Source organism: Mastigoproctus giganteus, chromosome 9 (genome assembly GCF_048544385.1).
Source record: "Mastigoproctus giganteus isolate SK-2022 chromosome 9, ASM4854438v1, whole genome shotgun sequence".
Classification (NCBI taxonomy): domain Eukaryota; kingdom Metazoa; phylum Arthropoda; class Arachnida; order Uropygi; family Thelyphonidae; genus Mastigoproctus; species Mastigoproctus giganteus.
Window position 1 is genome coordinate 189,694,943 of NC_143583.1, and position 14,941 is coordinate 189,709,883.

The window sequence follows — 14,941 nt, forward strand, 5'->3', positions numbered from 1 at the left end:
TTGTGTCTGAAATGATGGTGTATAATTTATTTATATAGTCTCCTTTATTGAGAATAACTACTGTATCGCCTTTGTCGGCCTTTTGAATAATGATATCGCGGTTTTGTCTAAGTGTGTGTAAAGCTTTAGCTTCTTCTCTATGTCGTTTTGATATTGAGGGGATAGATTGGTTTATGATTCGATTAGTCTGTTGGATTAATACGTTTTTTTTTTTTTTTTGAGGCAAGTCTCTAAGAGCGAACTCAAGATCAATAATCATTTGTTAATAAGAAAATTATTAAATAAAGCAGGTCCAGACATGTGCTCTCTGGAGTACTCCATGAGAATTACAATATTATACAATAATGTATAATACAATAATACAATGTATATTGCCTTCCATTGGCCTCAGCGACAGTAGTAGAATTAAAACTAGAGGTGACTGCTGGGTCATTTGACTCTATTAATAAATAACGGTTGTGTTTGCTGGAAATGAAAGCTTTAAACTGTAGATTTTTCCAATGCAGATAAAAACACAACCTCTAAACAAACGAACTGTCAACTAGACTTTTCTGTTGAATCGACAATGTACGGGCATAGAACTTTCCGATCAGCCCTTCATGACCCTAGGATGTCAAAATATAGATTATAAGGGATTTAAATTTAAATTCTCTTGCTGCATTGCCACCAAGAAGACTTGTAAGCCTACCTTTTCCCAGCTTCTTTTTGTGAACTGTAATCGGGTCATAAAATAATCTTTTTTGTCTTGGAACGAATAAACATTTTACTTATAAAGTTATTTTTTGTTTGCATTTTGGGAGTTTTCCAGAAAAAAGAGAAAAATAAACTTACAGTTTTTGCCTTTAAACATCCTTGCCACATGAAGTAAGTCCCTGTAGTGGCGAACTAGTGCCAGTCCAACTAACGGGGAGGCTGTGGCCATACGCTGTGTCAATTTAAAGGTGTTTACCATCACTTTTAAATTGTGAGTCTCTAGTGCTTCTGTAAGTGAAACAAAATGAAAAAATTAATAAAGACGTTTACTGTCTTATGCATTCAAAGATTTATTTTCCAAAAGTCCTGCAACTATGCTAATGTACAAAAGCTATTACAAAATCTGGGACATCAAGGAAAAGATGTACATACATTTTATGGCATTCTCTCAAATCTTTATTGGAACAGTGCTGACAATTATAAAGAACTCGATTATACTAAATTTGTAAAAAATATATTTTCATGAATCATAATCACGAGAACATTACACAGAACTGGAGGACCATCTGCACAATTCAGATAATTAATAGGAAATGTAATCACCCCTGACAGGAAAGAACTTTCACAACGAGATCAGATGATAAATTTCTATATGAGCAGATTTTAGCATATAGTATGTTTCAGATAGGAGCCTGGCATGCTCCATTTCGTCTTCTAAAGCATTCCATGTAACTGGCCACTCCACTTGAAAAATAGTCTCACTTTAAAAGAATTACTCAAACAGCTGATCCCCATGCGAAACAGCATTTATTTATTTATAAATAAATAAAACAAAGAATAATAATAAATGAATTCAATGGCTCTGGCACTTCTGACATGCTTCACATAGATCTCAAGAATCTTAACCCTGTGTTTCCCTCAAAAATGTGGATATCAGTTCGGCCGTTCATTAATGTCTCTCCAAGCCTGCAGATTTCTACTGCGATAGTGTTCCTTTTACTGATGTTAGAGGAAAGTGAGCGTGTCCATGACGATCCCAGATAGGGGCTATAGCCCCTCATGATAAAAAATGTAGATTTTTATTTACTGCTACATAATGATTAATACTGAATAATTCCCTGGAATTCCTTTGATAAAGAACTACGTTGGAATTATTGGTCGTCATTGGGACCGCCATAAAGCCTAATTGGAAGTTTCCGGTAGTAGTGGCATGTGATGCAAGAAAGCAAGTGTATTTGGCTGATGCTTATGCAGCATCAGCCAAAAAAAAAAAAAATCACACCATTCCCTCCAAATGCCTGTCCAGTTCCTCCTTAAATTTATTTAAGCTATCAACTTCCACAACGACAGATGGAAGTTTGTTTCAGCAATTAACCACCCGCTGGCTAAAGGCAAATTTCCGCACATCTATTCTACATCTGTCTTTTCTTAATTTGAATTTATGCCCCCTTAGGTTCGTAATCTGAACAAGTGGAAGGATTCCATCAGAATTCAGCGTGCTCAACCCATTCAAGGCCTTATACACCTCAATCAGATCACCACGCAGGTGCCTAGTCTCCAGCCACTGCAAGTTGCAGAACTTAAGCCTCTCTTGGTAAGAGGATCCCTTCATTCCCCTCACCAATCTTGTTGCCTTTCTCTGTACACGCTCAAGAAAATCTACATCCTTCCTAAAATGAAGCCTCCAGACCTGTACACAGTACTCAAGGCGTGGCCTGACCATTGCCTTATACAGAGGGACAATCACCTCCTTTTCCCTGCTAGCAAAATTCCTATATATCGTTGATAAAACCCCATGACCTGCCCTAGCGGATGTCTGCATTGCTCAGAAAACTTCATATCTGACTGCACAATTACTCCCATGTCTTTTTCATTTTGTACCACCTTAGGTATAGTACCACACAGTTGGTACGTTTCTCTGAGGTTAGTTCTACCCATATGCAGTACTTTGCATTTGTCAAGGTTAAACTTCAGTTGCCACTTCTTAGCCCATCTGCCCAAATTTTCTAGATCCTGTTGCAGGAGCACACTGCCATTACTGTCATTAACAACCCTGCCAACCACCTTTGTATCATCTGCAAACTTCGACAGTAAGCCTGATATACCTTCATCAAATATACAAAACAACAGAGAACCCAACACCGAACCCTGTGGGATTGAATAGTACCGCTTTGTCGATCAGGTAAGTAGTCTTTTGCTACTTGTCAATGAGGGTTATGTTCGGTCTGTTGTGCGGGATCATCCTGTCTGTCCTTATGGAGTGATTCCAATACAGTTTGCTAGTAAGGGTCTCTAGTACGCCTAAGGTACTAGAGAAACGGTATTGCTGTTATGGGTATTGCATCAGGCATCCATGTAACTGTTCACTGACTGCAATAAAGATATATAACGGTATACTTTCTTTGATCAATTGGTATTTCTTCGCTAGCTTCTGATGTTGTATCCATAATGGTCGTGTCTGTGAGTTTTTCAACTCTTAACCCATTTTTAGTACTTAATCCAATATATAAATTTTCATATTTGGAATCATTTATTAAAGTATCTGAAATAATGGTATAGGATTACTTACTTTTCATGGAATGAATGAGTCTAGGGAGAATTCGGAGTATGTCATCCTTGGCCTTTGGGAGCATATCATATATTCCTTGGAACACCAGCATTTCGTATGGAAATGTAGATTCTGAAAGTCCTTCAAAAAATATGGGGAGATAGTAGCGATAGTTGAGCCTGTCGAGATCAGCCTAGACGTAAAAGATAGTTCTGATGAAGCTAACGATCGCTTTTACAAGAATGATATCGAAACTATTCGGAAAGAAAAAAAAAATTAAAGGCAAACAGGATGAATACGATGCTAACAGTAATAATTAATCGGCTTGAACAATATAGTGGAAAAATGTAGTAGTAAACTTGACCCATATTCTGCGGAAAGTTGACAACATGCCCCCTTGCAAATGCGATTTTTTTTCTAATATACTCCATCCTTTAGATCAGCTGTTTGAAATCTTTTCATTGAAGTCACACTTGCAGTTGAAAGATGAATATTCGCAGCACATTTGAAGAAGGTCGCGGCACATCCAGTATGCCGAGGTACACATGTTGCAGCCACTGCTATATCCCCACGGCCAAAAGGAGCTCAGCCCGAAGTCAGAGTTATGTTGGAATTTTCATATAAGTGCCAAAGCTACTAAGGCTACAAGGTGTGAATAAAGCCCTAAATGTTTCTCTGTACTGATAAGAGGGAGTAATATTTATGGACTTTATTCACACCGCGGTTTAGCTAGTCAATTTCTTGTGAAGGGTGCACAGTTTATTATTTATTTATTTATTTTTCTGAAAACTTAAGTTTTCGCCTCTGAAAATAGCAAACGCTAGATCTCACTCAATTTCCGGATGTGCTATATTATACCTTTATTAGTAAATTTATAAGAGGAGTTTACCTCAATATAGTACGTGGAACACTTCCGTATGATACCCTCCAGAAATTAAAACGGAAAAAACGAAAAAATCGACAACTTACCGGTCCATTAAAGTAAAATATAAATATATGCCTATAAATATTCAACGACGGATTCTGCTTTGGACTCAGAAATACAAATATTAACTAGCAGATTCTTGAACAGGGGTTATCCCATTAACACAATAAATCGAATTAGGGTACAAGCTAAGGATAGGATACAAAATACTGCACCAATCAACAATAGTAATATCAAAAAATACTTTATTTCTGTCCCATACGTTGAACAGTGGCACAAAACAGCTTAACAGATTCTTTAAAGATACCGAATTTAAAATTATAGCTAGGCCTATACGGAAGTTACACACTATACTGAACAATCGCTCGGTTCTTTCCGCGTTCGCAACACAAATTAATGATCTAGTATACAACATTTCTTGCGGTGATTGCGACTCGTCTTATCAGGGTTCGACGCGGTTTTCTCTTAATATTCGTGTAAATCAACACGAAGCCTCAGTTCGTGCTTCTCGTTCAGCAGCGTCAGAATTAGCCTTTCATGCCATTAACGAAAAACATACTTTTTTATTTAACGAGGCCAAAATACTTAACGTTCAACGTAATTATACGCGACTATTAATTGCAGAAACCATTGAAATTAAATTACACGAGAATTCTGTTAATGTTCGGCGGCCATATTTGATCTCCGATGCGTGGACCTTTACGCGCATGCGCGAAGACACATAATCACTATTTAAGTTGCAGGTTTAGCCTGATTCGGTGATTTTCATTCCTGTGATCACGACAGTCGGTCGAAAAGCATTGTCAGCTTCAGGAAGGAAGATCGTTTTGAATATTTTCGTTATTCTTTTAATTGCGTTAATTTTAATTTTAATTGTTTTGAATTGATTTTGAATTGTGTTAAATTGATTATTTAATTATTTATATTTTACTTTAATTATTTATATTTTACTTTAATGGACCGGTAAGTTGTCGATTTTTTCGTTTTTTCCGTTTTAATTTCTGGAGGGTATCATACGGAAGTGTTCCACGTACTATATTGAGGTAAACTCCTCTTATAAATTTACTAATATTATTATCAACGTAGAACATATTGAGTATTACAGCTCTGATTCATACTATCTAATTATACCTTTATTGAAATTTCTTGCCTACTGAAATAGAAGCATACTCTAAAACAACCCATATTATTTTCTATCATTACACTCTGCTTATTAAGGCTCAAATGTCTTAGCGACGTTATGAAAAAAGGCGAACATATATGTATATTTTTTATCAACATTTTGTGAATTAATGGTGTCCACCACAGCTAATAAAAGCTGGAGCTATGGACCCGGACGTATGGATTGTGGTAAAATATAGGGTACTGAAATTTGAAATAAAAATAATATAAATTATAATAAATGATATAAGTGGTAATAATTATTATTACGAGCATGATCAGTTAGGGGAATACCCGGGGGATTCCAGGCTTCAACCCTACTCTCCCAAAGAGACTCGATGAAAACGAAAAAACAAGAAACTAATTTTCTCTAAAAGTCATAACAGCCGCTATGATGCCCTGCTCCAAAAGAAAAATCGTAGGTGATGAACGTTCAGATAAAATAAAAAATCAATTTGTTACTAAAAAAATAATTCTTATAAATCAGTCATTAGTAGTGTACAACTAAGGGAATAGCATAACTTCAGACTTACCAACCATTTCGCTTCACATTTATGTTTACCATACGTGACGGCAACGGGGAGTTCTCTTCTGTGATAATAATTCCTAAACTCTGTTGGAGGCAAGGGTTTATCTCTGTGCACAGTAAGCACACCTGTACTAGGGGGTTCTGGTACCTACAGGTGGAAAGAGTAACAAATTAAATTACATTTTATACTGTGAAGAAGCATATAATAAAATGCAAATAACAAAAAAGAGAGCACTGTAGTACCTGATGTAAGTTGTTTTAGATGGTCGTATATACATTTTGGGAAATTCTGTAAACACCTCGATTTATTCAGTCGTCGGGAGTTCGGTTTATGTCAGCTTCAGCATTATATCTCTGCTCACATATATTATATGCCGCGAAAATTTCGGTGTCTGCACCCCCCCCCCCAACTGTTTGAACCTCTTTATCCTTGAGTATTTTTTTTATTGAAGCAAAAGGCATTCTCATCAACCAAAGCCGTACTAAATCTTCACGTTAATTTAGACATGTTTGGTGATATGCATTACAGTTCGTCGCGTTCGGTTTTTTCTCTAAATTAATTAAAGTTTTCATTTTTTGTAATTAACAGAGTTAAAAGCAATTAACTTTTTTACCAATTCATTAATTACTAATTAATTTATTAATAATATATGAGTAGTACCAACTTCACTGCAGATACCTCACAACCTGCTGCCCTAGCCGAATAGTCAGGAACGAGTGTACATAAGTACACTCGATTTTAGTAACAGTGTGTCAAGCCAGCGTGACTACTAAATACAGTGCTGTTTTTATATTCTGTACAGAGTACAGAATATAAAATTTCTGTTTATACAATAAATAAAAATAAATAAATAAAATTTCTGTTTGTACGGAGTACAAACAGAAATTTTATTTAGGTATTCTCCCCCAATTTTGCAGTATTTGTCTTATTTTCGCCTGGATTTTGATAAAAATTGAAATGCAATACGCATTACTCGTGATATGTATGAAAAAAAAAAAATAATAATAAAAATAAAATAAAATAATAATAATAATAATAATCTAAACGTCTGATTTGGATTGGCACGACAATTTTTTTTTTTAATTTCAAAATTTTTTCTCAAATTTTTTTTCCCCCAAATATAAAATTTTTTAAAAAATCCGTTCATCGAGAGTTGAGTTATCTCGACTCTGGATGAATGGATTTTTGAAGATGGAGTCTTCTCCGATAGCCCATCCCTCTCGGAGAAGACTCCATCCTTATTATTATTATAAATAATAATAATAATTAATAAAAATAAAAATAATAAAATAAAATAAATAAAAATTTATGTTTAGTTGATTAAATATTTTAATTTCACAAACGATTTCTGGTTTATGGAATTTCTTTTTAATTCCACAAACCAGACAAACTGACTTTTAATATACACAGCTTAAGACTGTGTCAGTTTGTCCTTGACAGTTTGTCATTTTAATATACACAGCTTAAGACTGTGTATATTAAAAGTCAGTATTTTAAAAGCATAAAATAAATGATAAAAGACAAAGTATGTGTTTTACAACTTGAGCTGCCTTTTGCTAATTTAAAACAAGTTTGTTTTAAATTAAAGAACGCACATTTCCCAATTAATATCAGGAAACGTGTGACAGAATAACTTGAGACTAAAATTAGACGATGATTTAAGAGGGGAGCCTAAAATATTATTGTTGTCTGATTCTTAGAGATTTATTTGAAAATATATTTGGTTCTTGATTCAATATATTTGAGAATAAATTTGATTCTTTAGTAGCACATTTAACCTATTTTACCCGTGTATTTTCTTGAAGGGCTTGCATGGTAAAGCCGGGCACAGTTCTTATTGGATTTCTTTGTTCTATTCTTAGGAAATTTTTCTCCATGATGGTATTCTATGGTTCGTTCCGGATGTTAATAATTTCTGTCAGTGGGGCAGATGTTTTGCCCTTACGCCGGATGTTAAGGCGAGATGTTAGGCTGCGGTGTCCGAAGGTGATGGTGTCTCAGTATGTTGTGAAACTGTTGGATTATAAATTGTTATATGAGGCTTGAACTAACAATCAGACCAGTCAAGACGTCACAATCGTTTAATCCAGCATGACGTATCAATGGTTTAATGCGAAAAGATAAAATGCAATACTGTTTTACATTGAATATACAGAATGACACTTTTAAGTTAAAATAACATAAAACTGCTGCGGTAAAATAAAGTGGCAGAATTACAATACAAAATATATATATAATAAAATCATATAAAACGAATAAGCATAAAATAAATGATAAAACTGATTTTTTTTTTTTTTTTTAATGCAAAGTCAGCTTTTAGCCAAACGAATCTGGAAAACTCGAAAAACATATTTTTCATTACTTTAATTTGCAAGCATTCGGAAATATAGATAATTTAAGATCCGTTTCACATGGCCAAATTTTAATGGCACGACTTTTCGATTTCAGGATAATAAACCTGTACGGCAATAGTCCTGTAGTCCTGTGTCCTTTCAGATTAACGAAATTTCTTCAAGTCGTCCAGGACGTCACTAGAATGGAGCCACCTGGACACTTGCCCTGAGTACATCAAAAGTAGAGGCACAAGCCGTAAGGTTCAAAAATAATTATCTTATTTTATTTAAATATTGTTACTTTTTTTAACTCTGAAGTAAATAAATTTTTATTTACTCCAAATTTACTTTAAATGTTTATTTATTTACCCCCAGAAGAGTAACTAGTAATACCTAATTACTGTTCTGGGCCCCCTTGATAGCCGTTTCAAGTCACTGGACAATGGAAGATATAAAAAGAAATTTGTAGCTCAGGATCAGTGGAGCGTTATCCTATAGGCAAAAAAAAAAAAGCATCTGCCTAGGGCCTCCGATCAGAGGCGGGCTCCAAAATCACTGTTTCAAAAACTCATTGCTGTTTTTTATTAATATTTTTAAGTGATTTTAATCTTCCAAGGTCAATGAACTTTAATTGAAGATTCATCTGTGTCATTTGCCTTACAAAAGTCTATTCTAAAATGGTTCAGTCCGAGTCTCCGCACTCTTTTTCTTCTAACTGGCCATGGTTCTCTTCGTGCTAAACTTGCTATGTTTAATCTGTCTGACTGTGGCAGTCCAGAAGACTGGCAGCATGTTCTTTTCACCTGTCCATATTACTTGGATCTTCGTCAACATCTGTCTGCTCTGTGTCAACCATTCTCCCCATGGCAATGAGTCGTCTCTCTTGAACTCCAAAGAAAATTTTTCATCTTCTGCAAGATTTTGCACATAAAGCCTTTGCCAGACGTGGACAACTCATCAGTAGTACCCCAATTTCAGGAACTACTATTCCAAGCTCTACCTTCAGTCCAGATCAGCATCTTTATCGTCGCCATCTCGTGACACCACCACCATCGTCACTACCACCATTTTTTAGCTCAAGTACCATCTTCACCACCATCTTCGACTTGAACAGTTGGTTATCAAACTTGTGCAACGCCGAATGATATCGCTGTGTCTTCTTGACTTCTATCTCTTGCTGGCCTCAGGCTGGTCCTGAGGCGGGATCATCTGCTGGCACCACCAGATGATCCCGATTCAGGTTACACTGGTGCGGGATTTTTTAATTTTATTTTTTTCCCCCATTTTACTAACTAATTTTTATCTTTATTTTTATTTTATTTTATTTACTTATTTTTATCTTTAATTTTTCTGATTATTTTTTTAAATTTTTTTTTCAAAAATGTATTTTTACTTTAAATTTTTTATACCTTTAACTTTTAATTCCTTTTATTTTTATAATTTATATTAATTTACTGTTTAAATTTAATTTTATTTGTTCATATTTTGAATGATTTGGACATTCGGTACGTGGCGCTCGACTTTTGCTGTGGTTCGCGCTCAGTTGTGGCCCGCCTCCTCGCGGCGTAGACAGGTATCAGGACGCACCGCCCTGGTGCTTGTTGCTTCCTGATAGCAAAGCGACCAGAAACAACTAAACAACATAACAAACACATATACGGCACAAACATAGCATTACACACATTTCTGGCCTTTCTGCAGAGTTTTTGTAACATCACAGTGTACCACGGCGGAGTTGAACTAGCGTTTGGGAGCCGCCTTACATAAGATACTATATATGTCTTTACTTGAAGATTAATTTGAAAATTACGTTTTTTTTTCAAAAATGGTTTTTACCTATTTTGATTAAATTTTATATTTAGTTCGTATGTCATATAATTTGTTTGTTTTGTTGTCACAATAAAATGAAATTGAAAATGTTCTTTATTAGTTTTTTTCTTTAGATGGGGACCCCAAATTCCATTTTGCCTTGGGTGGGGGCCCCATGAAGGTATAACGCGCCACTGCTCAGGATCATTCACTAGAAGACTACTACAGTACTACTCACACTACTGCTAATAGGAGAAGTGAAGGAGCCTAGTGATTAATCTTGAACAGCCAGTCAACTTCCATACCGAAAGTTATCATTATTCAGAAAAGCAGAGTGATTCAGACCAACGCCGATCTAATATACTCTTAGCTCATGGTGTTAGTGTTTTCGGGTCAAAAGGCACCAGGAGTTCCCCCATCACCGCGTAGTATACATTGTCGTGTTATACACTGTAAAGGCCAGAGATTTAAAAGTATATGGATATTTTGGTGTGTATTGTTTTGTCCATTGAGCTCATGGAGCTAGTGAAGTGGCCCAGCAGTATTTGGGGAGGTGTTCAAAAACGATTTTTATTCACCCAAAAGTAATTGTAACAGGTTGAAACAAACACCATGTATTACACTTTTTCAAAATAGTCACCAGACAAAACGACACATTTTTTGTCACCTCTCAATACACTTCCGCAGGCCAGTTTTGTAGAAGTCGTCTGACTGTCCTTCAAACCACGCCTCGGCAGCAGAAATCACCTAATGATTTCTGCTGCCGAGTCGAATATACAAATATATGATTTGTATAACGTATGTACAGAATCATTAATGTGTAAATACTGTATATATTAAACATAAAATGTGTATATAATATTTCGGGACGAGACTACGTGTTCAGTATATGTAACCCACTGCACGTAATATCTCGTACCCTGATATATACTTAGCACCCTCCTGGCACTTTGCCGTCCGGGGTGGTTTCCTTATGGAAATAAACAGATAATAATAATAATAATCATCATCATTAGCAGCAAATTGTTTTCCACGATGAAATGACTTCAGGGCAGAAAAGAAGAAGAAATCCGACGATGCAAGGTCGGGAGAAATAAGCAGGATGCGGCAATATTTCAAACCCATATTCATGGGCACATCTCACAACAGCATGCGAGGATTGCACAGGGGCATTGTCGTGAAGCACGTGATTAACCTTGACAGCTTTCCCAGGCTTTTTGCTTTTATAGCAGCACGTAGCTTTATGAGGAGGTTGGAATAATACTTTTTGTTTTGACATTTGTTTAGTTTCGGAATCATAGTGATGGACCCAAGTTTAATCCATGGTGACTAGCCTTGAAGAAAAACTCCTCTTGCTTTTCCTGGCACATCCACAACATTTCATCTGCACATCGTGCCCTTTCCTTCTTCATGGTAAGGAGTCAGAAGTCTGGGAACCCATCTAGCAGACACCTTATGTTCATATGCAATTGTTGACGGATAATGTTCTCCACAGACTCTACTCTAATTTGGAGTTCTTCAGCTAGTTCTTTGATGCTAATACGGGGATCTCTCACGATTAATGACTCAGTTTTCGCAGCACTCTCTTCTGTTACAGTAGTTGCTGGACATTCTGGCCTATACTGAGGTTCTTGCACATTTGAATTATTTATACCAATGTGTAACAACGTTTTCTCCATAAACAGCGACCATTACTACGTGAATGTTTTGGGTGTAGAAAGAGAAACTGAATCATTAATTTGTATTCCGCTGTATCCCTTGTGACACTTCACTTCATTCAGTGCTGCAAAGAAAATAAAATGAATTGTCAAATCGAAACCAAAATTTTCTGATCCCCCCTCGTGTTGGTCGATTTAATCAAAAGCTGAAATTCCGTTTAATTAATTTACAACACTCCTGGTATTACCATGACAAATTATATTTTGTATTTCATTGCTCCACCGTAATATTCCTTATCCATGCTTTTTCCTATGGATTTGGTCAAAAGTGGTTTTTGCTCTCATTTTCACTGTATTTTTTCTGTGCTTAAAGTAATTTTGAGATCGCACACAAGTACTTTCGAAAGGCCGCAATTAGAATTTTGGCATATTGCCACTAACCATATCACTCCTACGACTTCCTTGATACCCAACCCCCGGTTTCCCTGAACCTTTAAGGTCTCTTCAGTGAACATTAGCAAAACCTTTGCTACACTTCTATTCAAATGAATTCCGTTTTTACGAAACAAATTCTTTCTACAAACTAGGACAGATTATGATGAGAAAACTCTCCCCCTCCAACTTCATAAAGTGAGGAGAAAAACAGAAGCAAGCATGAAATGAATTATGAATTCATTCATGAATTCATAAATTAAATGCATCAATGAATCAATTAAATAATGAATTATTAAGAAAAATTCATTCAGCAGAAAAATATATTTAATTATATTATTTAATTTCTCTTGTTTTTATTGTTAAAAGAAGTATGTATTATTATTATTTGTCTTATATTATTTCTCCTGATTGGGGATTCCACCTCGTGACGGGTATTGCTACCAAGTACACAGAGTGGTTGTTGTTACGTCTGGTGTTACTGTTGGTCGAGGAACTCTCTGACTATCCTACAGGTGTTCAGGATTGCGACTTTCTGGAGTTCCTTATAGGTGTTCGCTGGGAGACCTATTGCTGCTAGGCTCTTATGTAGGGTCTTTGGCACCATACCTGTGATTGACACAATGATCGGGATGATCGTTACTTGTTGCATATGACGCATCTCTTTGACCTCCTATCTTAGATTCGTGTACTTCCTGTTTTTTTTCCCCATGGGTTTTCTGCAGGTACCAGTGTTGTGTACCGCTATTTCAATCAGATAGGTAACCTTTTCTTTCTTGTCCACAAGGGTTATGTCCGGTCTGTTGCGGGATTGTCTTATCCGTTATTATGGTGCGGTCCCAGTACAGCTTGTGGGTTGGGGTCTCTAGTACTGCCCGGGGTTCGTACTTGTTGTACGGCACAGTTTCTTCGATCAACTGGTATTTCCTTGCTAGCTTCTGATGTATTATCCTGGCTACCTGGTCGTGTCTATGCGTGTACTCAGTCTGGGTAATCACCTTGCAGGTGATGTGTTGGATCATTTCTGAGGCCAGGTGGTATCGTCGACATGTGTCATCGGACATTCCGAGCTCCTTGGTGATGTATTTTCTATAGTTTCTGGTGTTGATTACCTGGTCTTAGATGGCGAGCATAAATCCTTCAGTCTCGGGGAAGAGCGTCCCGCTCGTGAGTCATGCATTGGAAGCAATTTTATCTATGTGATCTTGATGGAGATCATTATAGTGTCTGCAATGAAGTGTCTTCTCTGTCCATTTTTATAACTTCGTTTGTGCGTCCTAGTTGGAAGAGGACTCCTCGCTTAGGGTGAGTGGGGTATACCGTTTGTCTATCTTCCTTATGGCTTGGTGGAGTGCTGCTGTGTGTTTCTGGAAGTAATCCTTCAGGTTAACTATCACTGTCTTCTTTTGCTCAATGAGGTCTATCAAGCCCCTTCCTCCTACTTTCCGGCCAATTGTCAGTTCTCTCCACAGCAGATTTCGGGTGGTGTTGGTGGCTCTTGGTCATCATTGCCCTTGTCTTTCTCATGATATCCTCCAGCTCGGTGTTAGTCCAATCTATGACCCTGAAGGAGTATATTAGCACTACGACTGCACAGGTGTTTATGGCTTTAACTGTGTTCCCTCCGTTCAGCTTTGCTTTCAGCAGGCTCCTGAGAATCTGATGGTATTTTTCGGTCAGGCAGGCCTTAATTTCCTTGTGCTGTAACTGCTGAGCCTGCATTATCCCCAAAGTATTTGTAGGCCTCTCCCTCTGCCTTGGATTCGATCTCGTTACCACTCTGCTGCTGGTAGTTTCGGTTGACTAATTTTCTCTGGTGCAACCCGTGGGTCTTGCATTTATCTAGACCAAATTCCATCCAAATATCATTGCTGAATTCTTCGGTGATCCGGAGTAGTTGCTGGAGTTGCTTCACGGTTACCGCGTAGAGCTTGATGTCATCCATGTACATCAGGTGAGTGAGGGTGTACAGGTTCTTCCTTCCTTCTTTGAGGTTATATCCGTACTTGCCACTGTTGAGCATGAGGTCTAAGTGCTAGACAGAACCACAGTGGGCTCAGGGCATCTCCATGAAAGAATCCTCACTTGATGGGCCTGGTTCCTTCAGGGTCATCGATTAAAAACATCACCTCTCTAGTAAGTGTTTTTTTTTCCCTTCTAATTACGATTATTTTTCTTAGTTCCCATCCTTCACGCAACCTTCTGTTCGTTACGTAGCGTAACATGACCGTATACTGAATTCGGCCTTTCTGTAAAAAAAAAAAAAAAAAAAATATATATATATATACACTAGTGTGCAAAACTTAAGAACCAACATTATTTCTACAAGTTACAACCACAAAATCTTTACTGATGAGAGTAGATTCAGTCTCAGCAGCGATTCTGGACGTCAGCTAATCTGGCGAGAGGTTGGCACACGGTATCACCCCCGCAAACATCACTGAAAGGGATCGATATGGCGGTCGAGGTGTTCTCGTCTGGGGAGGCGTTATCTTGGATAGACGTTCACAACTTCAGATACTGGAAGGCGGTACTGTAACCGGTGCACGCTACTGTACTGAGGTAATCCTTCCCCCATGTGCGTCTGTTCCGAGGTGCCATTGGCCCCGAGGTCGTGTTTATGGATGATAACGCAACACCCCATCGCACTGCAGCTGTTGATATGCTTTTGGAAAGTGAGCACATTGTTCGTATGGATTACCTGCCCGTTCCAGCGATCGAAATCCTATCGAACACATATGGGACGCTCTTGGGAGACGCCTAGCGGCACGTCCACACCCACCCACCAGAAAATGTTCACCAGCTGAAGATGGCGCTGACAGAGGAATGGACGATGTTACCGCAAGAACTTA

General features: G+C 37.4%; 1 protein-coding gene across 1 annotated transcript in view; it reads right to left on the minus strand.

Moving 5' to 3' along the window:
- Positions 1-521: 521 nt before the first annotated feature.
- Positions 522-14,941, minus strand: part of LOC150080967 (parkin coregulated gene protein homolog) — a 19,152-nt gene continuing 4,732 nt past the window's right edge. The window contains exons 3-7 of the mRNA XM_090380867.1: positions 5,861-6,004; positions 3,263-3,434; positions 832-981; positions 689-744; positions 522-605 (exon numbers count right to left, since the gene is read on the minus strand). Coding sequence (XP_090236993.1) covers positions 522-605; positions 689-744; positions 832-981; positions 3,263-3,434; positions 5,861-6,004 — 606 coding nt within the window. The remainder of the gene's footprint in view (positions 606-688; positions 745-831; positions 982-3,262; positions 3,435-5,860; positions 6,005-14,941) is intronic.